The 26773-nt window shown below is 42.1% G+C and overlaps 2 protein-coding genes across 2 annotated transcripts in view; both read right to left on the bottom strand.

The window, feature by feature from the left end:
• Positions 1-1958, bottom strand: part of LOC117771841 (zinc finger SWIM domain-containing protein 6) — a 20619-nt gene extending 18661 nt beyond the window's left edge. Inside the window, exon 1 of the mRNA XM_034602645.1 lies at positions 1607-1958. Within this exon, the coding sequence (XP_034458536.1) occupies positions 1607-1736 (130 nt within the window). The 5' untranslated portion in view covers positions 1737-1958. The remainder of the gene's footprint in view (positions 1-1606) is intronic.
• LOC117771842 (zinc finger SWIM domain-containing protein 6-like) lies at positions 1834-25825 on the bottom strand. The gene is made up of 2 exons (XM_034602646.1): positions 24986-25825; positions 1834-1963 (listed from the first exon to the last, which is right to left on the bottom strand). Exons 1-2 carry the CDS (start codon positions 25409-25411, stop codon positions 1940-1942), a joined length of 450 nt encoding a protein of 149 aa, XP_034458537.1. The 5' UTR covers positions 25412-25825; the 3' UTR covers positions 1834-1939.
• Positions 25826-26773: the final 948 nt, after the last annotated feature.

Raw genomic sequence — 26773 nt, forward strand, 5'->3', positions numbered from 1 at the left:
GTTAATACAAATTCATATTTAATCAATTATAAAGTAAAAGTCCCATATTTACAGTTTTACTTTATTGACCAGAAGTACTCGTGCAGAAATCCCCCCCATGTCAATGTCTCTGTGGCGATCAACACGTTTAACCAATAATTATCATTCATTCAACATAAACACATCATAAATATATATATTCTGTGTTATTAATAGTCTCCAAATTTACTAAACTTATGTAATAAATGCAGTGGAGGGGAAATATAAAGTAGCAGATGAAATACTCAAGTACAAGTAACAGTAAAAAAGTGTCTTGTTGGGGAAGTGTGGACATGACTATGTCTGCATCAGTATATGATGTAGTTCACTGTTTGCACTAATGCTTTGATGCAGTGCTGGTTAAGCCAAACACTCAACACCATAAACTCTGACAACAATGACTGGCCACCATTAGTGAAGAATACATCCTGTGCATTTCATGAATCTAATATGTGTCACTGTGGAGGATTAAATCCATGAGACAAAACAGCTTCTGGTATTTTCCACAGTCAACATGAAAGCAATGGAGATAAAACCACCAAACTGCAACCTAAGGCAGGATACACAGAAACCAGGAGGCTGCAAAGCTAAACATCTTCAGACAGACTTTACAGTTGCATCTATGTAATTAAGCAACTGCATATTATCAGATTAAATCATTTACGTCACCGACAGAAACATGTGCACATGTAAATAAACATGAAAGAGGAATATTACAGGGACTGAAAAACAAAGTGCTTCATAAAAAACATGAGGTGCTACTTCATCCTAAAAATAAAAGGAAAATCCAGCTAAGCCGCAAATATTCTGCTGAAAGATTTCCCAAAAATAATACTTTTTACTACATACATGATACTGAGCATCTATGAAGTAGCCAAAAGTAATTAATGGCCCCATATGACACAACAGATGATACCACAGTACACGAACACACAGCAAAGTGTACTATAACATGTACCTACATAACCACAGACTGGAACTACAAGTATCCTTGGCTATATTAAAACTACCACAAAAAATACCCACCATGTTCTGTAAAGCTCAAACTAGCCCAACATGATGACTCAGCAAATACTTTGATTATCAGTTGATTCTTTCATATGTGTCATGTTGTATTTTAAGCAAAAATAAACAATCCCTTGTCCCAGGATCTCAAATATTTCTCCCTAAAAGTTACCATAGAATGTTAAGTTTAATTTTGTACCGCATGGGTATGGAAAATTACAATGTGCAATTCTACAAAGAAACCAAATGATTCATCAACATATTGAGTATAATGATATTGAGTATGTGCATACTTTTGCAGTACAGTGGTGCTATTCCTGTAAACCTTAAAAAGGCAGCAGTTCAAAGACGTAACAACAAGTGTGTGTAATGCATTCAAGTCAAACTTGACTTAATTTGAGTGAGTGAGTGAGTGAGTGAGTGAGTGAGTGTGTGGTCGGAGGAAATCTAACACAGGTACCTGCATTTGCTGCTGAGAGTTTTTGTGCCTGTGGTGCTCTTGCACATTAAAGCGCTAGCACAGCCTGTTATTTCATTGAAATCACAAAACAAAAACAGCCATTAATACAGACCCTCCACTCACCGTGAACCTGGTTGATCTCTGAGTTCTGCGACAGTATTTCATCTGCCAGCTTCTGTGCCGTCGGCAGCACCTCCGTGTGATGCACTGTGATCAGGTACTGAACAAACTTCTGCAGCTGATCTCTGTTCATTTGGAAAAGCGTCTCTGAGATGGGCAGGCGCAGTTTGACCTGCTCTGGCTTTCGTACTCGATACAGCGAGAGTGCCACGACGTGGGCGCAGTAGAAGATGTCCTTGTTGCCGCAGCTGCATGTTACTGCTGTGATTTTGCAGCGGTCGAAGCTGACGCTCACGTTGCAGACCAGCTCGGGCTCCGAGGCCGTGGCAGGTTCCCTTACTGTGCCGCTGAGGTGAAACCCTGCACAGAAACAGAGAAAATAATCAGTGTTAATCTTTTAATATACACTGTTCAATGCATGGTACAACTTGGCCTTGAAGCAATACTTAGTTTGGGACTGCACCAGATTCAATCTTCTCAGAACTTTGAGAAATTGGACAAGTTTTGAAAACTCCAACTCTTCAGTTTCTTTCTGTGCAAAGTATTTTAGGATTTCCATGTATCACAGCAACAGCTGTCAACACAGACTTGGTTCAGACTTGTGGCCTTATGTTCCCTTGTTTATGCCAAAATAATAAACACAAAAAAACACAAAAAAGAATCCTAACATTTCTACCATGTTTGTGCCTCTAGAACTTGGGTGCAGTATCTCTTACATTCACTCTGACTCTGTGCTTGAAAAATTCAAAGAATTGCCTTTCAATACAGACCAGGGTAATGACTGTAATCAAAAGGGTTGAAGAACGGTTAACTTTCTATTGAAGGTGTCGAGAAACTGGTTATTTCTCTTCAGTCAGTGACTACCTACATGCTGTTGCAGTATTCAAATTAAAAAGTTACACATAATGAAATCTACATTGGTCACTCTGACAAAAGCAACCGTCGTCTTTGCATCTGATTCGGCTGATTTTGTGCAAATTTCTACTCTTCAAGAGATATGAACCCAGATGATCAGTACCAGTGTGGTTCAACCTGACATTCATCCAGTCAGGAGAGAGCTGGCAGGGAGAAAACTGTAAAAGCGAGACAGAAGCCAGGAGAGGGCAGGGACCCAAATATTCTCATTTCCTGTTCATTTCCCTTCCACAACACCTCCGGTGCTTACCTTCCCCTGAACACCTCCTCCCGCTCCCAGGACTGACGGGATCATTTCACCGCATTATACAGAGAACATACTGCCCTCTCACAAGTTAAAAACCTGTAGGTCTGTGTCTGTGTGTGTGTGTGTGTGTGTGTGTGTGTGTGTGTGTCGGAGAAACAGATTTGAATGTGGGTGTGTCTTGAACTTGTGTTTCTCGAAGCGTCTGTGTTTGGGGTTTCTGACATGAAAATAAACCCACGGGCAAGTGTACCCTCATTTTCTGTTTTAACTAATAACCCATCACAAATAAATGGAATTGAAAACAGTGGTGGAAGAGGGACTCTGATGAGAAAAATGTACTGAAAGTATTAAAAACTATTCAATACCACTATATATTCTACTATAAAACATGAATCTGTTAAGTATCAGCAGCTGAAAGAGATGTAGTGGAACATATGTATACAGTAGAAGGAAGTAGAAATACTACGAATGTATAAGTACATCAGATTGGTATTTAGTGTAGTACTTGAGTGAATATGCTGTTAAAGTAAAATCAGTCATAGTTTATCATCTGTTTACGTACATCTAACAGGGCAAGTGTCTGTGCCGTTTCAGTTTCAAGCCCATAGTTCCAACAAATCCAAGTTACTGATTCAAAGAGAATCACTCCATCAGTAATCACCTCACAGAACTCCAAAGGTTTAACAAAAGCAGGTTGACATAGAGTCCACAACTCACTGTTTGTCTCACAAGTCAACACACAGTTTGTCCTTTTAGTTTTGAATCCCAGGAGCAGGATGTACAGTGTTGATTTGCCTCATGTTTTTCTGATTTCGGCAGGATGTTGATTATGTTGCTGATGCGTTATACAGAGGGGCCGATCTGTTCCATCTGTCCTCATTGAACCAAATAAGAGAAACGCCTGTCAGTATATTGCAAGTGAACAGTAACCGGACCTGTAGCCTCAAACTCAGCTTCTCTTGAACACAAACTAATTATTATAAACCATGAAGGAGATTTACTGCAGGACCGTTGAGTTAGTCAGTTTTAGCTCGGTGTTCCTAATAAACTGACCACTGACTGAACAGTTTATCGTGTGAGGAAAGTCTGACGATGTAGAAAAACAAAAACATGTGCACAAAACACAAGCAGAAGCACTCATCGCGGAACATTATCTGGGAGATTTGATTTCCACATTGCTCGGATGTTCTCACAAATGTGACACACACCACAGAGCTGATGCATATCACCCTTGGTGGGTGGAAGAAGGTTGTAAACAGAGTAGGGTTTTTTTATTTTCTGCAAATGTGGTGGGGCTCAGTGACACCACCGAACTGAGCAAATACAAAAAGAGACGGAACAACAACTACACCAAATCTGCGAGAGGAACATGTTACAAACAGAGAAAACGTGTGAGTTCAGCAGACACGGCACAGTAACACACTGAAACGCACTCCACTCAACCACCAGTCCACATCCTGTCTTTTTAAATACACAAACACACACACATACACACACACACACACACACACACACGCACACACACAGAAATGCATGGCACTCTCTGTTACACAGCCCTGCCCCAGTCATGCCTGGCCCACAGCTGAACTACTGACGTAACAGAAAGAGAGAGGGTGACTCCAGGAGGAGGAGGAGGCTGGAAAAATCGGTATGCCCTCAGCTGAGTGTGAGTGCGTGTGCACATGCAGGAGTGTATGCTTGGCGGCGGGCCAAAGCCCTGAGCTCAGCATTCTGTAATGCACTTCCTCTCTGTGTGTCTGCGCTTCACAGCTTGCATAATACAGCTCTCTGTGCACCGCATAGCAACCAAACTTAACTCCTTCCCTCCCAACGCAGCATCATCTCAGGCAGGAGACGTAACTGAGGGCAAAGTAACAGTTTACTCATGTGAGATATTTTGTTAAACTACCTTTACTCCACTCAATTTAGAGAGAATACTGCATCTTTTTTTCATTTATTTGGAAGTTTAAAAAACTGCTTACTTTGCAAATTTTGACAATCTATAGAAAATATAAATAGCAAATTAATTCTGATGTGTTATTAGAGTTTGAGCTGTCCAACTGTTATTTTATTTATTTATTATTGTATCTAAAATAAAAGTGGTGGAGAGAGTACTTAAAATATTTACTTCAATAAAAGTACCAATGCACAAACACTCCGGAACAAATAAATCACTGCATTCAACAGGATGTTAGGTTGAAAACAAAAGTATTACCAGCACAATGTAGTATTTTTTTTTATAAATGGTAAAAATTACTGTCTTGTTTTGACTGCAGTCAAGAACACAAAGATAGTCAGTTTATTATCATATGTGACAAAGAAAAGCATGAAATACTCACTTTAAGAAGATTTCATTATGGATGTTAGTTGCTCAGTACTTTCCTTTTGAACAAATTATCAATAAATCCACTGAGGATTAGTCTATAGGTATATATTATGTCCTGGCAACCTGCTATCGGTTACAAACACATTTTTATAGCTAAAATGACTGCCTGCTGCAGGAAAGAGAAAATATTCAGGACTTTGTGAAGTGAGTTTAAGACCTTCAACACCTACGTTGGCCTTTTTGGTTTTGTTGAGGAAAGTACATTAAAGTCTTTTCCAGACTTTACGAGACGTGCAGATGGCCTGATTAACCACTCTGGAAACACTGGAAAACAAGGTTTAACACTTCACTCAAGTTAAGCCCGAGGTAGGTGACATAAGCCGGCTCCATAGGATTCAGAGAGGAGGATGAGGGGGTGGGGGTTTTTTTGTGGCTGAAGACAAAGCCGGGACGTTAGCCTGTGAAAGAGCAGTGGCTCAGCTCCCTACAGAGATCAGCCTGAGGAGACCTTCATGCCAGAGGCTGTGTGCAACATTGCTCACTGAATTCTGTGGCTGCAGGGCGTCATTCTCAGCTATGTGGCCATAGCCTTCTTTAACAGGACTAGCACACACAAAAGGCAGACAGACCCCCATCCTCCTCCTCCACTCTACATTACACACAGGCATACACCAGTCAGCCATTCAGCCAGCTCGGCCTCCAAAGCAGGCCACTCAGGCGGAAGTGAGAGCCTCTCAACCAAGGTGTGTGTGTGTGTGTGTCTGTGTGTGTGTGTGTGTGTGTGTGTGTGTGCTTGCTTTTGATGACAATGGGGAACCTAATCTCTCACCCGTGGAGATGCAGGGACACCTCTGGGGCTGTAGGAAGGTGAAGTAAACAACCAATCAATAGTCACTGTGCACTGATTACCATCTGTCCTTAATGACTGGTTTCAGATGAGCCTCCCAGTGCATTTAAATACAACTTTATGGAGTATTTAGTGCTACTCATTCATGTGATTCTGGCATCAAAAGAGACAAAACGGACTTGACCGAAACATATTTCTGGCCATTGATTGAATCGTCTATCACTATTTGAACTGATACCCATTATGTAAAACAGGGTTTCTGTGGTGTTCGCCAATCTGTCTGAATCATGTTCAAACATGGCGGCAGATCCTGCGTGGTAAACCTACCACTGTTATCACTGTACAAACTAAAGGGGGCTACAGGGCTTAGCGACGGGTCAGATGGGTTTGAGAGGCAGCGCTCATGTGGTAATGTGTCAAGGGGGAGGGGGGGGATGTCCTGTGAGCTGGAGGATGCACCTCCATGCATGCACAGAATGAGGTCAATGAGGATTTGAGTTAACTGGGTCAATCTGTGTCCCTTAAGCTCCTTACAGTATGACCATGCTAATCGAGGAACTCTATTTATTCTGCAAACTTTTTATCAAAGAAGAATACTTATTGTGTTTTTATCTTTCAGGGTGTTCCCTCTTGCCCATTTCTTTTTTAATGTCTTGCAACTGGTTTTATTTTAAAATTTTAAAATGCAGATTTCAATTCACTTCAGAACTGCAGCTTCTTTCATTTTACAGACATTTCACTGCTTCTTCTTCCAACCCACTGTCCTGCTTTTGAAACCAAACTCTAGAAATAACAAACTGCACTGAAATACTACAAGGAGGAAGGAGTCCTCTCTGACCAAGGGAACAGAAATTCCTCAGCTCTGTCAGAAAAACAAGGGGCCGCCTTTACAACGCATGAGAAATTGGGAACGGCCTCGTCACTCAGACAAGAAAACAACTTCTTCAGCACTGGCGAAGCCGCTGTTTTACAGCGTCTTTTAATTGCTGCCATTCAGGCTCCAGTGCAGGCCTGTCTGGCCTGTAGTCAGCACCGGGACGAAACAGGTCCCTGCACTTCTATGAGAATGACTCAATCTGCCAGTGAGAGGAGGGAGAGAGATAGAGAGAGAGAAAGACTGGGCTTTTAAGAGCGAGCACTCCAGTAGAAACCTCTCAGTGGTTTGTATCAGAGCAGACAGCGGCAGCAGCACATGAATCGATTACAAAAACAACTATCAAAGCACTCAGAGATCCTGCACTCGCTGCTGCTTGCAACTTATATAATGTGAGCACTATGAAGGCAGGTGTCACATGAGGCAGTTAGGTTTTACATTGCTGAGTTAGTGTTAGCAGGAAATTCTAATTCCATGATTAAAAATGTGTTTTGGTTATTTGTTTTATTGGTTGGTCTGTGAAATGCTCTAAAGAAAGTTTTCAAACATCTTGTTTTGTTGGACCAACAGTCCAAAACCCAAAGATATTCAGTTTATCACCATGTATGACAAAGAAAAGCATCATAGCGTCATGTCTGAGAATTTGAGAGGCTGACAGTCCACATTCAGATTGTTTACAACTGAACGGAACAAAACCAAACATTGAAAACCAAAATGACATTTAATAGAAAAAGAGAAAAGCAGCACACAATCCAACTAAATAAGAAGGAACTGGCAAATGTTTTGGATTTGTTTTTGCCCTCGAGGAAAATTGAGTGCCAATTTGATTATCAAAATGACTGCCAATTAGTTTTGTATTGATATAATAATTACTGCATGCCTATGTTAATGTGATATGCAACAATATCATCGTTTAATTAATTTAATATGGACTGTTTTATGCTGGTAGAGATGAAGAGACAAGCACTTTAAACTGACAGCGTCTACAAAGTGCCAGAGAAGATGTTTATAAAAAGCTTTAGAATGGGACATTTGTGAGGTCAGATGTTAACATAAGCCCAAAAGCATGAGGGTTTATGTATCAATTATTAGAATTAATGAATGCATACAAGACTGAAACAGCAGAGGAATGTAAAAATACTAGAATCTGACTATGTCTTCTACTGCCAACCAAAGTAATAGCAGGGAAAAAACAGCAGCATAGCTACACAATGTGGTTAACACCCTACGCATAATAAAACAAAGTTTTTTCACAACACGAAGGCAACAGTCAATTTGATGCCAAACTATTACAAAGTCACAGTGACCTGATGTTGCTGTTCTGTATTTCCTCCGTCCTGAAAGGCAAATTCGCTTCTTTAGAGGGTGCGGATTCATCACTTAAAAAAATTGTCTCTGTTTTGAAGTGCTGTCAATTCAATAAGTTTACATTTTGGACAGAAGGTTGATAAATACCCCAGTAGAAAATATCAAATTGGGCTCAGGGATTTTCCAGCCATTTTACAGGCAAATTAAAGTATTAATTAATCAAGACAATAATCAACAGTTTAATAAATTGTGAAAATAATTTAGAATAGAGTTTGAAGCACTTGCTTATTTCGCTTTGCATAAGTGTGACACATCTTTGGTTGTAGCCCCAGGTTTCCTGTGGAGGTGGGTCCCAGCCTCTAGGACCGCACTTAACTGTAATAAACTGTAAAATGACATGACGATGAGGCATCAGCATAAACAAGTATTTTTACTTGTAATGCTCCGAGACCATTTTGCTGATAATCCTTCAATTTTAAATGTAGGTATTTTACATTGTTGTACTTTTCCTTAGGTAAAGATTCAGAGCTGTTCCTCCATCACAGAATTACAGGGTAATCATCTATGCACAGCGTACGGTGCATGTCGATAAAGGACAAAATTTGATTTCAAATTGAGCTCCAGAGTTTAGAATAAATGAGGAAACTAACGACAAGACTTTACACGCGGCTCCCTGATCAAACCGCCTCGGCCGTGGAGGAACATAGACAGAGGAACACGTGCAATCTCGCAAAGTTTTTACGTCATTGTGCCTTTGCTGAGACTAATAACGGCCAACGGAGGTTTGCCAACAAGCTTCTAAAGGGACCGAGGAGGATCTTCCCCTCCTCATCTTCCCTCCCATTTAAGAGCATTTGTTTGAGTGCTGTCTGTTGCCGACGTGCTCAGTGAAAGTCATTTGTTTAGCCTCTGAGGACCATCAGCAGGCCAGCCAGTGCCTCTCCTCTCCAAATGCATTTATTCCCACTCCTGAGATACACCACAGAGAGTCTCCACAGACATCCTGACTGAGCTCCACCGCTGCAGCTAATGAGCCCAGGATCCCATAAAGACAAATAAAAATCAAATAAAAGCTTTTAAGTGTTTGCTTACATATTTGCTCTGCTGTAGGTTATTAAACCTTTTTCAAGATGCGAGCTGTGTTGGTGAATATTCAGCATCTTCATTAAAAGGAATAGTTTGAGGTTTTCCCACAGAGCAGGGATGGGAACGACACCGCTCACATGGGTGTACATTAAATATGAAACTGTAGAGGTAGTCAGCTTAGTTTACGATAACGACTGGAAACAGAGGAAAACAGCTATTCGAGGATGACAAAACAATCCACCAATCAGCACCTTTAAAGCTCACTATTCAACATATGATATCTATTTCATTATAATCAATACTTCAGCCAAAATGTAATAATTATTTATTGTAGATAGATGAGCACATTGATGTTTAATTGTAAATCCACATTTGGAATTACAGGGGAATATGGCAAATCAGTTATTATTATGAAGCTACAACCCTTAGCCAGATAGCTTAGAATAAAGACGTCGATCTCTATATAAAGCTAAATCCCTTGACTAGTACCCCTAAATATCAAAGGTTATCACATTACATCTCATTTGTTTAATCCATAGAAAGGTTAAAGTGTAAAAGCAACAGATTAAGTTAAGATCAGTCCTCTAAATTATTTACATCCTATCTTTGATCACATCAGCTGAAATAGTGACCAAAATAACCAGAAAGGAAAAGGCTAAAGATAAAAAAAACTGCATGTGGGAACAGGCAGCACATCGGTGAAGCCGGCCAACAAAAGGCCGATGGGAGAAGTTCACTGTGGGAACAAATGCGTTGGGAAGCGTCTGGTCCGTGAGTGAATGAAGTTGGAACTGGGAGCAACCTGAATGTTCCTTCATCTCCTGTGGGAGTATGGTGGTGCGGCCCCAGCTGTTTTCTGCATTTTATTTCCCTTTAATGTCGCCATTTCCCTCCACTGGACCCCTTTCTCCTGAGATTACAGCCTGAACTCTTCCACAGTCTCACTGCGGCAATTTAATACATGTAGTCCTAAACTCACATTAACAGCGACAGTTAACGCCGTTTCATCTGCTGCTCCGATGGAAGATTCTTTATTTATATGCAGATGACACTATCAGTGCCACCATGTGTACTATCCTGATTAACCAGGATAGTGCCACCATGTGCACTATCCTGATTAACCAGTTATAAGTTTGGTTAAAATAAGGAAATTGCCCGTCACAATCTCCTAAAGCCCAAGTAGATGAATTCAGATCTCTTGTTTTTTTTTCCTGTCTAAAACACAAACGTTTCAGCAAAAATAGCAACTGACTTCCCAGCAGTAACAATATATAAGACCAAACAGATCGTAGTGGGTTAGCCTCTGCCAGTAAGGGTATTTTCATATCATTATTCACACATTATATTTGCATACACTTAAATACAAGAGTCACGTCAGAGATGACAAAGAGAGACTCATGAGGATATAGATCCTAAACGTTCTGGCTAATTAGCTTCTTTCCAGAACGGACAAATATCATTTTCATTCACCACTTGTGTGAGGGAGGAGGATTAATATCTGTACATCTGAGTCCGACCATGATTGTAACTCGTGTCGCGTGTGTTTGAGCCACTCAGTCATGGCTAGGACGCTCAGAAACTGCGAGGCGGCGTGATGAACCACATCACAGCTGAACAGGAAGGCACCTCCAGCTGGTCGATGAGGGGCAGAGAGGAAAAGAGCTGGTTGGTTTGGACCGCGACAGACAGATAACGTGGGGCGACAGAAACTAAAGTAACCTTGTGTCCTGACAACGAAAGTTCAGAACGATTAAGGAGTAGTATTGTTTATTTTTCAGTCCAGTCAGACCTGCTGTCTAGGCAGAGCCATTTCTTGCCCAGAAATGTTGAGCAAGCCGTTTTGTCTGTTTAGCCTAAATAGAAAGTAGGCGGAGGGTGTGTAGATCTGGTTTGATGCACAGCCACAATAAGGTGCGACCTGCATCCTGTTTGGACAGTGAGGGGCCCCTCCTCCTCGGTGACGCTGTAGGAAAATATGCTTTCCTCTCATAGGCACAGCATTATGATGAAACGCTGACAGTTAAACGGCTACTCTCAGTCACACCGAGACAAAGACAAGCCCTGGGTATGTTGATAGATTCTTTGTTGAACACACAGACACACAAAAACGTACACCCACACCCCCCCCCCCCCCACACACACACACACACACACACACACACACTCAGATTGATTGGACTGTTGAACGCAGATTTTTCAGTTATGGGGCTGAAGCAAGTTGAGCAAATGTGCAGCGGATTCACAGGAATCATAACGCGGCCATGACAAGAGCCACTCAGATCAGTTGATTAGTTGGCAACCACTTAATTGATCATTTAGGTAATGTTCGATGAAGTCAGCTTCTCAAATTAGATCATTTGTAGCTTTTTTGCACTTCCACTAAGACACGTTTCCCCTCTAAACTTCACAGATGGTTTATATAACATTTTGAAGTCCAAGGTGAATAATTGATCCAATATTTCACCATAAAGCAAAGATGAGAGAAAAGCCTTGAAGTTTTCCTCCCCCATTAATCATCGCACATCATGTGAGATTTATTGAGGGGCCCCGACTCTTAGGGTGGGAAAAATGCTGGTAACTTGGAAACTATAAATCAATTACTCGTTGCATCTTTTGTACTTAACGTGTGTAGAAGCAGAGGACAAGACACTGCAGTTTAACAAATAGCAGTTGTACAGTTTGGAGGGACTTACTGAAAATCCAGCAGCAGTTAGCCTCTCCTCAGTCACTGCACACAGCTCTCAACAAAGCCCCACGTGTAGACAGAGACACCTATAGGGCCTGTCCCGCACCTGAACCACACCACACTGCCCACTACACAAAGACACCCAGCTAATATTAGCCCTTCTCGAAATGCACTGTAAGACAATGAACACACCAACTATTAAACTGTCAAAGTAACAGACAGCCTTTTCAGACATGAACTCCGGCTGATGTTTGCACAATTGAGCCTGGACCTTCTTTGGAGGTTGCCTTTCGCACACGCACAACGCAGCAGGAGATTCTCAGCTTAGAGCCATTTACAAGAGAAGGTGAAGGAGGCAGGACGTAACGTATAAATTCGTTTTTTGTTTACATCACAACAATACCGGCATCAGCCCGTCTCACCAAAAGCTCTCTTGACGTCTTCATCAGTGTCTTTCACATGTATTGCATCTGTATTTTTACATCTGTCGCGTGTTAAAAAAGGTATAAACATGCTCACTAGCTCGTGGTGAATCCTCCGGAGAATCTCCTGGGTTTTTTTTCACATGGGCTAACTCTGACATTATCTGGAGGTTTTACTAAATGTCCGGCAGATGAAACTCCAGAGAATGTCCGCAGCAACTGACTCTGACTATCACATCACCTGAAGGTCTGTGCATATCTAGAGCAGCTTGACTGGTGAAAAATAGCAAACATTGACGATTGTTATTTCCCAAATCCTAAAGAGGATTTTTTTTATATTTTCGTCTGACTAGCAGTCCAGGACGAAAACAATTATTTGATTATCCGGAATTCATTACATGTCTGAAAGCAGCTCAAGAGCCCCATACTTTAGAAATTGTAGTCCCTTACATGACTCCATAATGAAAAAAGTAATCAAATTACTGTTACATGTTTCTCAATGCCCATCACTCCCTGGAAACAACTACAAAATTGTATGCAAAGCACTTCGGGTAAGACTGGCTCCACATCGAGCAGCTAAACTGCCTCTATCACACTAATGCATCAGTATTTAGAATATAATAATATATTCTGCAGAACTAAAACCTTTATTTTGAAAGCAGGCCTTAAAATCTCCTCTGTTCTCAGCGTTTTCTACTCCCCTCCTTTTTAAAATTCACCAACATGCACACATCTGATCATCCTCAATGCACTCGCCTCCCCTCCCTGCTTTAAAATGCATTAAAGCCAAGTCTTTACAGTTCTCAGTTACATCCCGTACCGATACTGTTCAACAGATGAAAACAATGACTCAACATGCAGGCGCATGCCAGGCATGTGCTGAAACATCCCGGATGAGTTTGCCGGGCTTGTGAGAGCTTGTGTCAAATCTGAGGTGTGCGTGTGTGTGTGTGTGTGTGCTTTGTAGAGCAACTGGTTCTTTGAAAAAACTCATAGTTGAGCAGAATAATACAGGGTTGTTATTATCTTCATCATCAAATCATCTCCTGATTATTTTCTTTATTGAACAGAGACACCGCCAATATTACTCATAAAGAAAATGTCACTTTACTCGTCATGGAAAGTTTGACTACACATGTAAAGTAGTGGCTGGCTCTGGAGGGAGGAGAACCTGAAAGATCATTTTTATTTAAGTCTCACATGGACAATGTTAGATCACTCTAGTGTTACACAGTAGAAAAGAAAATATCTGGTTTTCTGATAAAGATGATAAAGGTCAGAGTCTGTTTACATAAGGCCAGATATAAACTACCACTCCCAACGTGCATTTATCAAGAAACAGTGTGGAGAAAACTGATTTAAAAAATGAAAGCTTAAATGAATTCACCGGGATTTTGGATCAGTCTCAGATGAATACTAATCACAACTGCAGAGACAAAGCATTTACGGACTGGCTTAAAATTCATCTGCAACTATTTTGAAAATTGATTAATCGTTAGTAGTAAACATGCCAAACATTACATTTTATTTCCGCTCCTAAATGATAGAATTTTAGTTTTTTGCTCTTATTAGCATCATAGACATTTAAATATATTTTTATTTTGGACTGTTAATTGGGCTTAACTTGAAATTAGATGACATCAATGTGGGCTTTGTAAAATTGTGATCGCAACATTGATTCTTTTCTTATGTTTTACACAGAAGGTAATAATCTGAAGATTAATCCATGATGACAATTATGGTTAATTTTAGTCGTAATCTCTGCTCTTCCTTCTTCTCATCTACATGAAAGATGTTGTGGTGTTGCATCATTATGGGATATGTAGGACTTAGCATGTTTCAGCTTTGACTTGTACTAAAGGTCAGGCTATCTCTGCCTCTGCTGCTTAGATTCTAACAATGTTTTTTATTTTTCTATTGCAAGTCCCCCGTCTTTATGATGGAAGTCTAAAATAACACGATAAACTCCATCACAATGTACAAAAGCCAAGGTTAAGTTTGCCGTCACAGAACATAAAGAGGAGAATTAACTCATAGAGAAGCTAGAAACTCGTGATGTTTGTCATTTTTTCTTTTGAAGTAACATAAATGGTTAGGTGGCTTATAAAACCAAGCACTTATTAGTACAGCTCTATCAACAATCGCCAATGAGACCATGAAGTCGTGAGGAAATGAAGGAATTTGAATGTGGCGACAGAGTTGTGCAACAGTTTGCCTGGAAGTGTTTAGAAAATGGATCCATGATCAAACAGTTTCAGGACGCGTCTCGAAACCTGGTTTTACTTGTCTAAACTTTAACATGCTGTGCCCGTTGAAACTTCAAGGCACTCTCCCAAAAGCAGCAACATATCATGTGAGTCAGGGAGCTCTGCTGGAGGTTGGGGAAAGGCCTGCAGCTACAGCTGGACCAGGAGAGCAAGATTCTGTGCTTGCTGATGCAGATACAGATACAGATACAGATACCAGTGCAGAAGGTGAAGCATGTGGAAAATAATAAACCCGAACCAGAGAGGAGAACCCTGAGTAAAGAGCTGAATGAAGTTAATGGTTACATGTCCTGTGACAACGCTGATGAGGAAATCTAAATGTGTTCACAGTCAATGGATCTGTTTGTGAATTTGGCTAAGCTAACTAAGAAACAGTTCAACTCCGTCTGTAAATATGTTCTTTGACTTGTTGTAAAGGCGCCTCTAGGGAAAGGCATTTGGAATTAGCAGTAGCAAGAAGGATTATGTGGTGAATAAATGACTGAATCAAATCAAATCAAATGAATGAGCATTTATCATCATTTTGCTTCCTGTGCTGAAAAAGACCAGACATACAGATACTGGATCTTCCAGAGCAGGTTCACATGCAGGAGGGAAACCTACAGTATCTCAAGCCCAAGTTGAATGCTCTGCGCTTAAGGCCTCTGTGGGACGGTTGACTGACATTTGCGCTACAAGGGTTGACACAAGTCAACATGCTGGTTGTTAGCTGTAAGCAGCTCAAGACGGTTCACCAAATACAGTGCATTTCTTTAACTGCAATGATGTATGTGTTTCTGCTGTCTGAGGAGGAGCGAGCAGAGGACCATCAGTCTTCATTAAGCATGGCCTGGCAGTGAGCTATAAGGTAACAGCCTCTGATGGATGGCACCTTTAAGTTCCCATTAAAAGGTGAGCATTGCTCATAAGCAGCTTCTGATTAAACACTGGGGCTGGGAGCGGGGAGCCGTCTGCTGCACATAGACAAAAGCTTGTGCTTCTCTCTCAGGCTGCAACACTCAGCACAGGCCCTTCAGCAAACACCTTTATTTTCGTTTCCTCTGTCTCTCTCTCTCGCTCTCTCTCGGTGAACCACAGCTTATTTTTCATTAGAAAATAAAGAAAAAAACACCCAGAACAGGACATTTGGAGATGATGACCTCAGAAAATCGTGAGTAGCACCAATATGTAACATGATGAAATGCTTATGAAATGCTCGCAGCACTTCACCTGTTTACTAAAGTGCTCTGTTTGCAGGGGTCTGAGGGCGCTCCTCTTCAGAGACCACCCCAGAGGCCCAGATTTCCCCGATGAGGTGAGGGACAGGGGCAGGCTTTGACTTGCTGAGACGGTTCAGTTTTTATAAAACTCTCCAAACGCCCCCAAGAAAAGAGACTGTTTTGACAAACCCTGAGAGGCAAAGGTCTGTCTTATATTGAGAGAATAAGTGGATTAATCAATCAGTTGTTCATCAGCGAAATAATCAGCAGCTATGTTTAAAACCAATCAGTCTCTTCTGTCATTTTCCAATATTCCCTCGGCTCGTTTCTCAGTTGTGGGAATATGTTGCTTTCCTTTGTCCAATGTGATAGTAAACATGAATATGCCTGCAACTAAAAATTATTTCCATTATCAGTTAAATTGCCAATTATATTCTTGAGTAAATTGATTAGTCTGAATGAATCTACCTTCAAAAAATGCCAAACTATCACTTGATTATCTAAATGTGCAGAGAGTGATTTACAAACTATTAATCCAGAAAATAATTAGCCGATCAATCATAAATGAAAACAATAGTTGTTCACGCTATCAGCAGCATTAGATGGACAGGTGGTGTTGGACAAGCCATGTGCCAATGAGAACAAAACAGGATTTATCGAGTCGATTACAGGTAGGCGGAGGAAAACTAGTCCCTCCCCTCCTCCACCCACCTCGCTGCTGCGCCACCTCTCCTCTCCCTCCAGTTGAAGGTTAATGGGGACGCAGCAGAGGAATACAGATCAGGGAGACGTGGATGGATGTGGAAAGAAAGAAACCATATGGGAGCAGGTTTGGTGGGAGACTAGCTACAGCCCGACCCTTAAAGAATACAAACTTGGCCACTGGTGGTTGTTTGTTACCTTCAACAAATCAAACACTGACTATATCCAACTAACGCAGACTGTGTGTTGCAAAGCCTATAGGTCTTATTCCTCAGTACCATAGAGCTCCATTGTACAAACAAGTGTAACAGTGACACTGGGAGACGTTGCCCTTCATCAAGGCTGCAACTAACAATTACTTTGATAAGCGATGTTACGTGCTGACTGTTGAAAATGTTTTTACTTCTAGGTGCTGTTCGCATTGAGTCCAAAACCCAACAATTGTCAACACATTTATCGGACAGATAAAGGGTCTTGAAACATTTTGGCATTTTTGCTTGAAAAATAAAAGGAAGCTATCAATTATCAATTCATTTTCTGTCGTTCAAATAATTGTTTATGCTGCAATCATCATGAACAAAAACACCCTTTATTTGCACCCCGTGCCACGCATGTCCTGCTGTCTCAGATACTCACTAGAGAACCAAATGTGGATTAATCTGTCACTGAAAATAGTCCCCTGAAAACGTTTAGAAATGCAGAAATGAAAAAGAAAAATCATCTAAATTCCATGTGGTGTCCGTCGCTGACCTGGAAATACCTGGGAAGGACTCCAAGACTTCAAACCAGCAACAACAACAGGAAAACTGATTCAGCTGAAGGACATATACACAACTAGTGCCTCTGTTACAATCTCTCTTTCTTCGCTTTTAATTTATTCAAATATGCTCAATGTAGTGTAAAACCGTACTTCAAAGTGGCAGGGTAGCCAGGGGCTGGCCTCATGCAGGCATTTGCATCAAAGCAATCGCCCGATGTTGCTCCAATAAAAATCGATCTTGCAGAGCAGAAAGCATATTGAGGTGCTATGCATACACCATTAATGCTGATCAACAGCCTAAAAGCCCTGAGCACCGGTGTCTGTGTGCATGTGCACACGTCCCCTCAGCATTCCTGCATTCCTCCTGCCGATTCATTGATTCTTCATAAAATTGCAGATGAGAGAGCTAGCCGGCAGTAATCAGTGTGTACAAGACGCCTGGGGCTACATGTAAGCATCTGTGTGTGTGTGTGTGTGTGTGTGTGCACAAATTAATGCTTTGATATGTTTACAACATCAGTACAAGCTGCCCATATGAAACTTTGATATTGACAGAGGATCTTAATGTTTGTTTCTCACAGAATTGTGATGATGAATTAGGATAATAAGTTCCTAATACTCAATATCACATCTTTCCATTGGGTGTTTTGACCAACCAACTGTCCTAAACCCCAAAATATTCACTTTTTAAATTATATAATGGAGAAAAGCAGCACTCCTCACATTTTAGAAGCTGGACCAGACTATTTGATATTTTGTCTGAAAAAGGGACGCATGATTGATAATCTTTCAGCATGATAAAATCATCATTTTATCCAAATAACACAAAATAGTAAAAAGAAAAAACTCAAGTTTAAATCTGCCCAAACTGTCTGGTTTTCCTGACCATCAATCCTAAATCTAAATAAAACCAAGGACAATAAGCATGTCCTAATATCTGGAAAGCTGGAACCATGCAGACAACGTCCGGCATTTTAACTCGATTCTCAATATAGTTAACAATTACATTTTCTGTTTATTCACATACTGAAACCAAATCATATAATTTAACAGAGTAATTCTGAACAGAATGACTCCGACCAGCCAAGATAAAACAAGTAGCAGTGTGTCAAAGAGGGATTTCTTCTTCTCTGAATGAGGTTTTAGTATGAAATGTCTGACTATTTTGCAAATCATGCCCCTGACCGGTCCCCACAACAAACTCAAAACACCACCCAACTCTTTTTTGACTCATATGTCAAGAGCTGAAACTATAGCAACAAATCAGCATTTCCATTTTATGCTAGTTAATACAGTTCTACATCTACTTCTACAGTTCGGATGTAAATATATAGTTTATACTTCATTTATCTGTTGGCTGGATTTACTTTTCAGATTACAATTTTACATAACAAAACATAAAAACCACAGTCAAATCATAAACCAGTATTTGCTTATCTTTGTGCCTTGAGGCTCCTTATCATGTTTCAGACGTCCCTGAGTTGACAGCAGCTGCACCAAAAATACACATTTGCGCATCAGAACTTTGTTTTCTCCTCCTTCCTCTCGTGAGCCCTCAGATTTATCTGGTGACCCTTTGGAAGGGCTCCAGCCCTTGGTTGCGACCCACTGGATGGACACAGTGAACTGCGTATAAAGTAGTTTATACTGCCTTCATCTAGCAGCAGTAAAATTATAATTGCACACTGATACATCAGTATAATCTAATGTCAAATATAATAACATAACAGTCACAAAGGAGATTTTACTCCAAGAGGAGCAGTTTTACTTTTGATACTTTAAGCACACTTATCCTCACACTTGTGTACTTCTCACTTAATAAAGATTTTGAATGGAGGACTCAAGCATTAATACTTTTACAGTTAAGTATTTCTTCCCACTGAAAGCCAGGAGGTCGTAATGCTGACTGCAGAGGGAGTTAACACTTGTCTTTGGACGCCGCACCTCATTGGACGATCGCTGAGCCACAACGTCCTTTAACGGAGCAGAACAGGTGAAGTTTTGCCTGGACTCTAGTTGGTCTCATTCCAGTGATGACAGAAGTGCACCAGAGAGACCTGGTGAGATTTCACTGTGTGGTGAAACTATGCAACGCTCCCGGCAAACCCAACCTCACATCTTACCACAGAGACAGAGTGGGGCACTTCTTGAATATCACATGATGGGACGTGAGGAAAACTACAGACACATTAGATCTTGGTGGACGTGCCGCAGACTACCACTCCCTATCAGCCCTGTGTGTGTGAAGCAACAGGCCAGTGACAGACCTGACCACAGGGTCTCAAATTCTGCACTAAAGTGAACAAAAGGCTTGTAATACTGATGTTAACCATTAAAACACACACACACACACACACACACACACACACCACACACACACACACACACACACACCACACACACACACGCCACACACACACCACACACACGCACACACAACCACACACACACACACACACACACATCATGGTGGACAGTAGCGATAGCATTATCTTCAGCAAGTTTAAATCACTGTTAATCTATGAATATGTCTAATATGTCAGTTTGCTAAGATATGACTGAGTTTTTTCAAAACACGAAATGAGCCTCGTTAAGATGTGCACTTTAGATACTGAAAATAAATTCAGCTCCATTTTTCACACAAAAAAGGACCAACTGTTCTCCAGTGTCACCTTAGAATTTGCTAACTTTCTGAATGAAATAACACATTTTAAGGGCAGCGGTCAATTATAATGGACATTTTTCACAGTTTTTAATTTCATAGAATAGAAAATAATTAGCAAATTAATCTATAATGAAAAAATCTCATGTTACAGCCCTTAATAGATTTACTGTGAAAGAAAATCAACGTTTTCTAAATGTTCTTCGGTCATTGTAAGTGCTGTATTGTGTTCACATTAGAGCTCAACCTGCATCCATTTTGATAATTAATTAAGTTATATTCTCATTCAAGCAAAAAAAAAAATGCTATGCTACGGCCTCTGTTATGGTTCTAAATGTACCAATTCTTCTTTAATTACAAACTGAACATCTTGGACTAAACAAAGACGTTTGAAGATCATCTCAGACTCTGGGAAAGTGTTTGACATCTTTAAACCAAATGATTGATCCACTAACGAAGAAAAAAATGAGCCGATGAAATGATATTGAAAATAATCCTTAGTTGCAACCGTCCTCTGTCTTGAGGTGCTTTCACTGCTGTTCAGGAAAAGAGAAGGGGGGGGAGGATTTCATCGACTACAAACACAGAAGATTAGCAGCATTGATATTCCAGTGACTCTTCACCTTATACAGCAGATGGAAGAACAGATGAAGCATCAGATAAAGTGTGAAAAACCTTGAACTTGACCTCATGTAGAGTGCAGGCAGGTAAAATGTGACCTAATGACCGAGGAGCTCGGGCAACAAACACATTACAGCACTTGTTTCCCACCACATACAGAAACCATGCATTTCATTGCTACGGTAAATGTGACGGTGTACATTACTTTACATCTCTGCCCCCTCTGTTATGAAGTTGTTTTGTCTGAACGCATGCAGCTTCTCCTACTGAAATAACCATGCTCAGTGCACATAAACACTGCAGCCTATACTTCAACTTGTAGCTGAAGCCTATACTTCAGCTCAAACCTACACGTCAACATCCTAACGCAGAGATGGAGACGGGCTTCCGTCATCGAGGACTGAGGTACAGACTCTTTCTGCAGTGTGAGAAAGTGGTTCTTAACCTTTCTAGTGCCACAGTAAAAACAAATTGTCAAAAGAATTATAAATAGTAAGGCCTCTAATAGTGACCGCAACACTAGACTCGTGTCTTAGATCCAGGGCAACAAGTAATATTATACAATGTACTTCATAATTTTGAGGATATGCTGTTTTTCTTTGATTTCAATGATTTAATTAATGATGTGGGAGGTTCTGGACTCATCATTGGGAGAAAGAAATGGTATGTAGCTTTTGAAAGAATTAACAACAGATGTCAAAAAAATTATTCTTTAAATCTTAGAGACAGATCAAATGAAGGTATAGTCCCTATTCAACATGTCAGTGCATGGAGGAAGTTTTGTGATGGTATAGTTGGAAGAAGTCTTTTTGGCTGAACGTATCTTTGTACCTCAGACACAGTGTTGTGGTGGTTAAAAGCTGCTAAGCTCTAATTATTGTATAAAGCCAATTATAATATGCTGTGTTTATCTTTTCCCTGACATCAAGGGATCTTGGCACCGGTTTCTGCAAACAGAGATTTCTGCTTCATGACCCTCAAGTGCAAACTGAATTAGATGAAAGCTGCTACTCTGCATGAAGCTCACAGCAAAGTGACTGGTCTTCCTCCGAGGACTTAATATGGATGCTGTTGAATAAGTTTCAATAAGGTGCCGTCTGAGCTTTGTTTAGTGAAGATCTAGTTTGGTTTGGACACTGTAAAACTCCCTTGTTTTTTTTTACTTACACATTCTCTTTTTGAACCTGAATTAATTGCACCCTGAAGTTCACACGTTTTTCCTCCACCCTGTCTTTTATGAGCCATGAATATTTTACTGCCACAGCTACAGGATTTGATTGCATATACAAAATAAAAACAGAATAATGTAATCTCACTTTATTAATTATTCAGGGAAATTTGATGTGTAAGGTCCTTGACCTAGAATTCTTACTTTCAATTAAAAGTTACAGCCAATTAAACCACTGATGGCAACCATTTATAAGGTTATAAATGGTTGCATTTATCCAGTTATAAGGGAATAATGAAATTTTCAGCAACAGATAAAACTGCAAAACCAACATTTGACCTTTTTTCTGTCTCTTTGAATTTTTTCTTTTTAACCCAAAATACTCGCTTTACTATCAAGACAAAGAAATGAAGCTTATTCTTACATTTAAAAAGCTGGAAACATTAAATTATTGACATTTGGGGGGGGGGGGGGGGGGGGGGTTAAATCACCAGAAAGCCAAATATTGGACAAATATCTCTGCAGCAAATAAACACTTTCGTTATTGTTTGGTGTCGGTGGAAAAGCTTTATCAAGCTCTTGGTTCAATTACATCGCCACAAACTATGACACTGGCTCCAACCATGGGAATGAAGAAGCCCTCAAGTCTAAACTCAAGAAGCTGCAGTATTTTCTCTTGCAATGGGAAAGATAGCTTATTTTATCTTTGCGCTGATTAACAGCGAGGGTTTGCTGTGGACAGTCCACACAGCCAATGTGTGCCAATTCATTTCCTCAAGGTCTGCAACGAGAAAACCTCCCTGCTCTGGTACAGCCCACACGTGGGGAGATTACATCTTTTATTTATCACTTCTTGGCTCTATTTTTCCAGCAAATTCCAGGCTGGAGTGCAATCAGCCAAGAAACCCTCCCTGTGTGCATGTGTGTGTGTGTGTGTGTGTGTGTGTGTCTGTGTGTGTACTACTGTTATTCCTCTTTGTAAGCATGCCCACCCCCCTCATTCTGTGGAATAACAACCCAGATTCAGTTTCTTCCCAACAGAAACATTTCCCAATATGTGGGAATATATTAAAGGCCTCTCACTTTGGCAGGACAGAGGTTTGTGTGTGTGTGTGTGTGTGTGTGTGTGTGTGTGTGTGTGTGTGTGTGTGTGTGTGTGTGTGTGTTTTCCCCGTGGCCCTTCAGTGAGTACACAAAGCCCACATGAACCTCCTGCATTTAAAAGTGGTTGGAAAGAGGGGCGGGTCATCCAGAAACTCATGTGCTCAGATTGCATTACCATTCAAATTAACCATGCAGAGTAATGGGATTACAGTCCCCTCTGAGAAGGTGTTCTGAGGGCCCGCTGAACTCACAGGTGACAGACCGCAACACGCTCAAAGACTCCCGGCTGACCACGCACTGATAAAGGCTCCAAACTCAAGCCTGTCTTCATTAAAGTGAGCTATCTCTTCAATTCAACACCACATCTGCTTCTCTCGCTGCCAAGCACACTCGGTCGGCTTTTTTTTTCTTCTTTTCTCTTTTCAATTATAGATACACACACAAAAAAAAACCTGAACCAATTGGCTGCAGCCTGGCGTGAATCGTGGCCCATTTAAAAAGAACCGTCGAGCTCAATACGCTTCCTCCTTCCAAATCTCCTCTACTTAACAAGGGAGTGAAAAGATGCTTTTGTTTGCCTTCCTATTGGAGGCAACAGGAAGCTTGAAAGACACAAATGAACATGAAAATAGGAACAAAGTGCCAAATTCACAATAGGAATGCTGGGTATTTGATATGTGTGCCGAGTGATTAAAATCTCAAAGAGGGCTGTGCTCTTTTAAAGCACCGAAAAATAGGGGATGGAGAGAGGGGGGGGGGGGGGGGGGGGGGGGGGGGGGGGGGGGGGGGGGGGGGGGGGGGGGGGGGGGGGGGGGGGGGGGGGGGGGGGGGGGGGGGGGGGGGGGGGGGGGGGGGGGGGGGGGGGGGGGGGGGGGGGGGGGGGGGGGGGGGGGGGGGGGGGGGGGGTGCAGGGGGCTGCCACTAAATGACATTGAATCAAATGTCGCTGAGTCACTGATTCATGTTGTTGGTGTTGTAAAAGTTGAACTGTCAACTCAGCACACAAGTGTCTGTTCCTGTTCATCCACGCCTGCCATCAGAAAGGGTTGTAACCACGGAGACGTGCCAACTCTGATGGTCTGCTCCCAATTTAGCCTCCAGAAAAACAGAGTGAATTCAGTCCGGTTACTGTTATTCTGGACTTAAAGAAAACCATTCCACTAATAACATACTGGAGCTCCACTTGGTCTAAATATATTACAACAATAATGTGAGACTCCATATTTGACTCCTCTTCATTTCAGCAGCTCACATTTATTAGCTCCTAGCTGCAGAGCAGCGGAGCACAACAGATCAAACTCCACGCAGGCAGACAAAACACACAATGTGCCCATACAATTATCATTCAACAGCACCTCGGCCGTGCCACACAGAGCAACTCATTCAAAACTAATGTGTGTCAGTTGAGACCCAACCCAACGCTGGGCACTTCCCTTATTACTCAATAGTTTTATGTAATCATGTTCACACTGATTTTTTTTTTTTTTTTTTTTTTTTTTAAAGGTCATACTGTGTGCTACTGTGGATTGTGGATGCAATGAATTCAGCAGATCAGGGATGAATCGGAACATTAAATACAAAAACCACATCCAAATGCAATTTTTTGAATCAATTTGATATCAGGAGTAAAAGACACATTGGGTAGTTTTAGGTGCTTTCTAATGCTATAGCAGCTTCCTCAAATCTTTGGGACTTTTGTGTCACAGACCGGCGTGGTTGTATTTCACATTGTCGCCTGTAAAGCAGCAGCGGACAGTGGATGAGTGTATTTATCCTCTTTCTCTGGTGGTTTCTCGGTGGATGGTGCTGGGTTCGGGTCAGTGGTGGGGATTCCTGTTCTCTTTGAAGCCGCAAGCTTCATTTTCTACGCAATTAGTGGATCTGGAGCTTTGCAGCCTCCCTGCATTTCACATTCAAACTGCCCCCGAGCAAAACAGGATTTAAATGCCCAGTCACACATTGCCATTCATGCACCCAGCAGATTTAAAGCCCCATTGTAGCCTCTGTGTGTCTGTCGCCTGACCGCTTCACCCTTTGTTGTCACAGCCTGTCACTTCATCCGCCTACGTTCCTCTCGTCGTCCACACAAATGAGATCGAACTCAGCCCGAGTTGTTTGTTTTCTGGGTGGTTTAAAGACGTGTACCCTTGTATTTGCACTCTGTTCGCCGGCTCCGTCGCATCACTCCCGACTTGCAGTACGTTGTCCACGCAGCCGCTCTCCAGCAGACCGATGCCCCGTCGGAACGGCAGCCGCGTGTCGTCGCCGCTCTCCCGCTACTCCCGGTCTCCTCCCCGCCCGTGCTGAACGACGAGTACATACAGATCTCCCGTTCGCTCCTCGGGAAGGACCAGTACACGATCCGCCGCTGGACGGGCTCCGGGATCCTCTCGAAGCGCTCCTCGACCCGCTGGAACGGCCACTTCTCCGCGACTCTCCGCGCCGCGATGTCCAGCAGAGTCTCCGGGTTCTGGGTTTTGCTCGAGTCGCCCTGAGCGGCTGCGGAGCCGCAGCACTGCGCCCACGCGGCCCGCTGGCCTTGCCTACATGTTGCGCCGTATCCCGGTCGACAGCAGAGCCGCTTGGCCGGGGGCTGCTGTGCGCGCTCCGCCATGATAGCTCCGCTTTAACGGCGACGGAGGAAGTCAACGCAGCATATGAACGTGGATGTGGAAGGGAAAGCGGCTGCCCACGGCTCGGTTGTCGGCCGTGTATGGCCAAATCATCCTTTTATGGGAACATGGAGGCAGGGCTTCTCCGGGCTTGTCAAACCCCTTTGTTGACAAATGAAGGAGAGGCGGGGTCTGGCCGCTGAGCTCCGTGAGGGCGGAATTCCCGCACGGCCGCTAATCCTTTGTGAGCCCCGAATAAAAAGCTTTAAATGGCGGGAGGGGGGTCGCCGCGATAACGACCGTCTCTTCTCCCGGGCGCTGGGTTTGACCGGCGGGCGTTCACAGATATTACAGCCGGGGAGAGAGGAGGCTTTGTGCGGCCGCGGAGCGGAGCTGGGGTCGGGGCTGAAGTGAGCGCTCGGTGCCCGGGGGGGGCGGTGATTGGCCTGTCAACACCGGAGCCTCGTGGTTTGGGGGGAGGGGCAGTGAACGCGTCTCCGCCCCGTGTGACGTTCAGGTTCCGCAGGAATGTGGGGGACCGGTCGGATGAAAACACGGCTCATTATCCGGAACATGCGCAGGGAGCCGGCGCGTGTGAGAGCCCGAGCAGAGGAGCAGGAGGGCTGCGGAGGAAGAGCGGAGACATGTCCCCGAAGAGCGGCTTTAATAATGTAGTTAAACATGAGGAGAGTCACACGGTGTACAAATGTTCAGAGCCGGAGTGGCAGGAAGCGGCTTTATTGGACAATTGCCCCCAATGAAGTCATATCTCAACTCTGTGAAACAAGTTTAGTTGAACTCCAGAACCATCGGATTTACACTGAGCTCATTTATCTCTCGCCTTTTCCCCATTGTATCAACTGATCAACGCACACAAACACAGTGCAAGCGTATTTAATCCCACCATAGAAGTACTGTACTGTCCTTCAATGTTTTATCTTATCTCAGGTTTTCATCTGTACTACATTTTATTTTTGTATTCGTGCTCTAATGCTGAGTGATCTTCAAATTGATTGTATTTGTTTCCTGTTGTTTTTCTTCATTACATTTGCTTTTAACTGCAAAATATTATTGTTATTATCATTATTATTATAAGGCTGCGACCATAGACTATTTCTATTGCCATGCGTTTGAAAATAATTTCCCTTTAATATTCACTTAATTCTTCCATGTACACAATGTGGCCTGAGTTGAGTTTATCAGTTTTAAGTTAGTTGATGCTTCTGCTCATTAAAGAGGCAGACATTGTACTTTTGACTCCCCTACATTAGCTTGATGTTAAAGAATAAAAAGAAAGAAAACCCCTGGCCCAAAAAGGTACATTTAACCAATATTTTTTCAGTAAATACTTTTACATTGATAAT

The sequence above is a fragment of the Hippoglossus hippoglossus genome, chromosome 12 (genome assembly GCF_009819705.1).
Source record: "Hippoglossus hippoglossus isolate fHipHip1 chromosome 12, fHipHip1.pri, whole genome shotgun sequence".
Classification (NCBI taxonomy): domain Eukaryota; kingdom Metazoa; phylum Chordata; class Actinopteri; order Pleuronectiformes; family Pleuronectidae; genus Hippoglossus; species Hippoglossus hippoglossus.

Bases quoted from the DNA above. Each gene is read 5' to 3' on its own strand.
- LOC117771842 (XM_034602646.1), bottom strand. From the start codon at position 25,411: ATGGCGGAGCGCGCACAGCAGCCCCCGGCCAAGCGGCTCTGCTGTCGA. The intron at 1,964-24,985 runs GGAGTGATGCGA...GTTTCTGTGCAG, and splicing joins GGACAACGTACTGCAAGTCG to GGTTTCACCTCAGCGGCACA.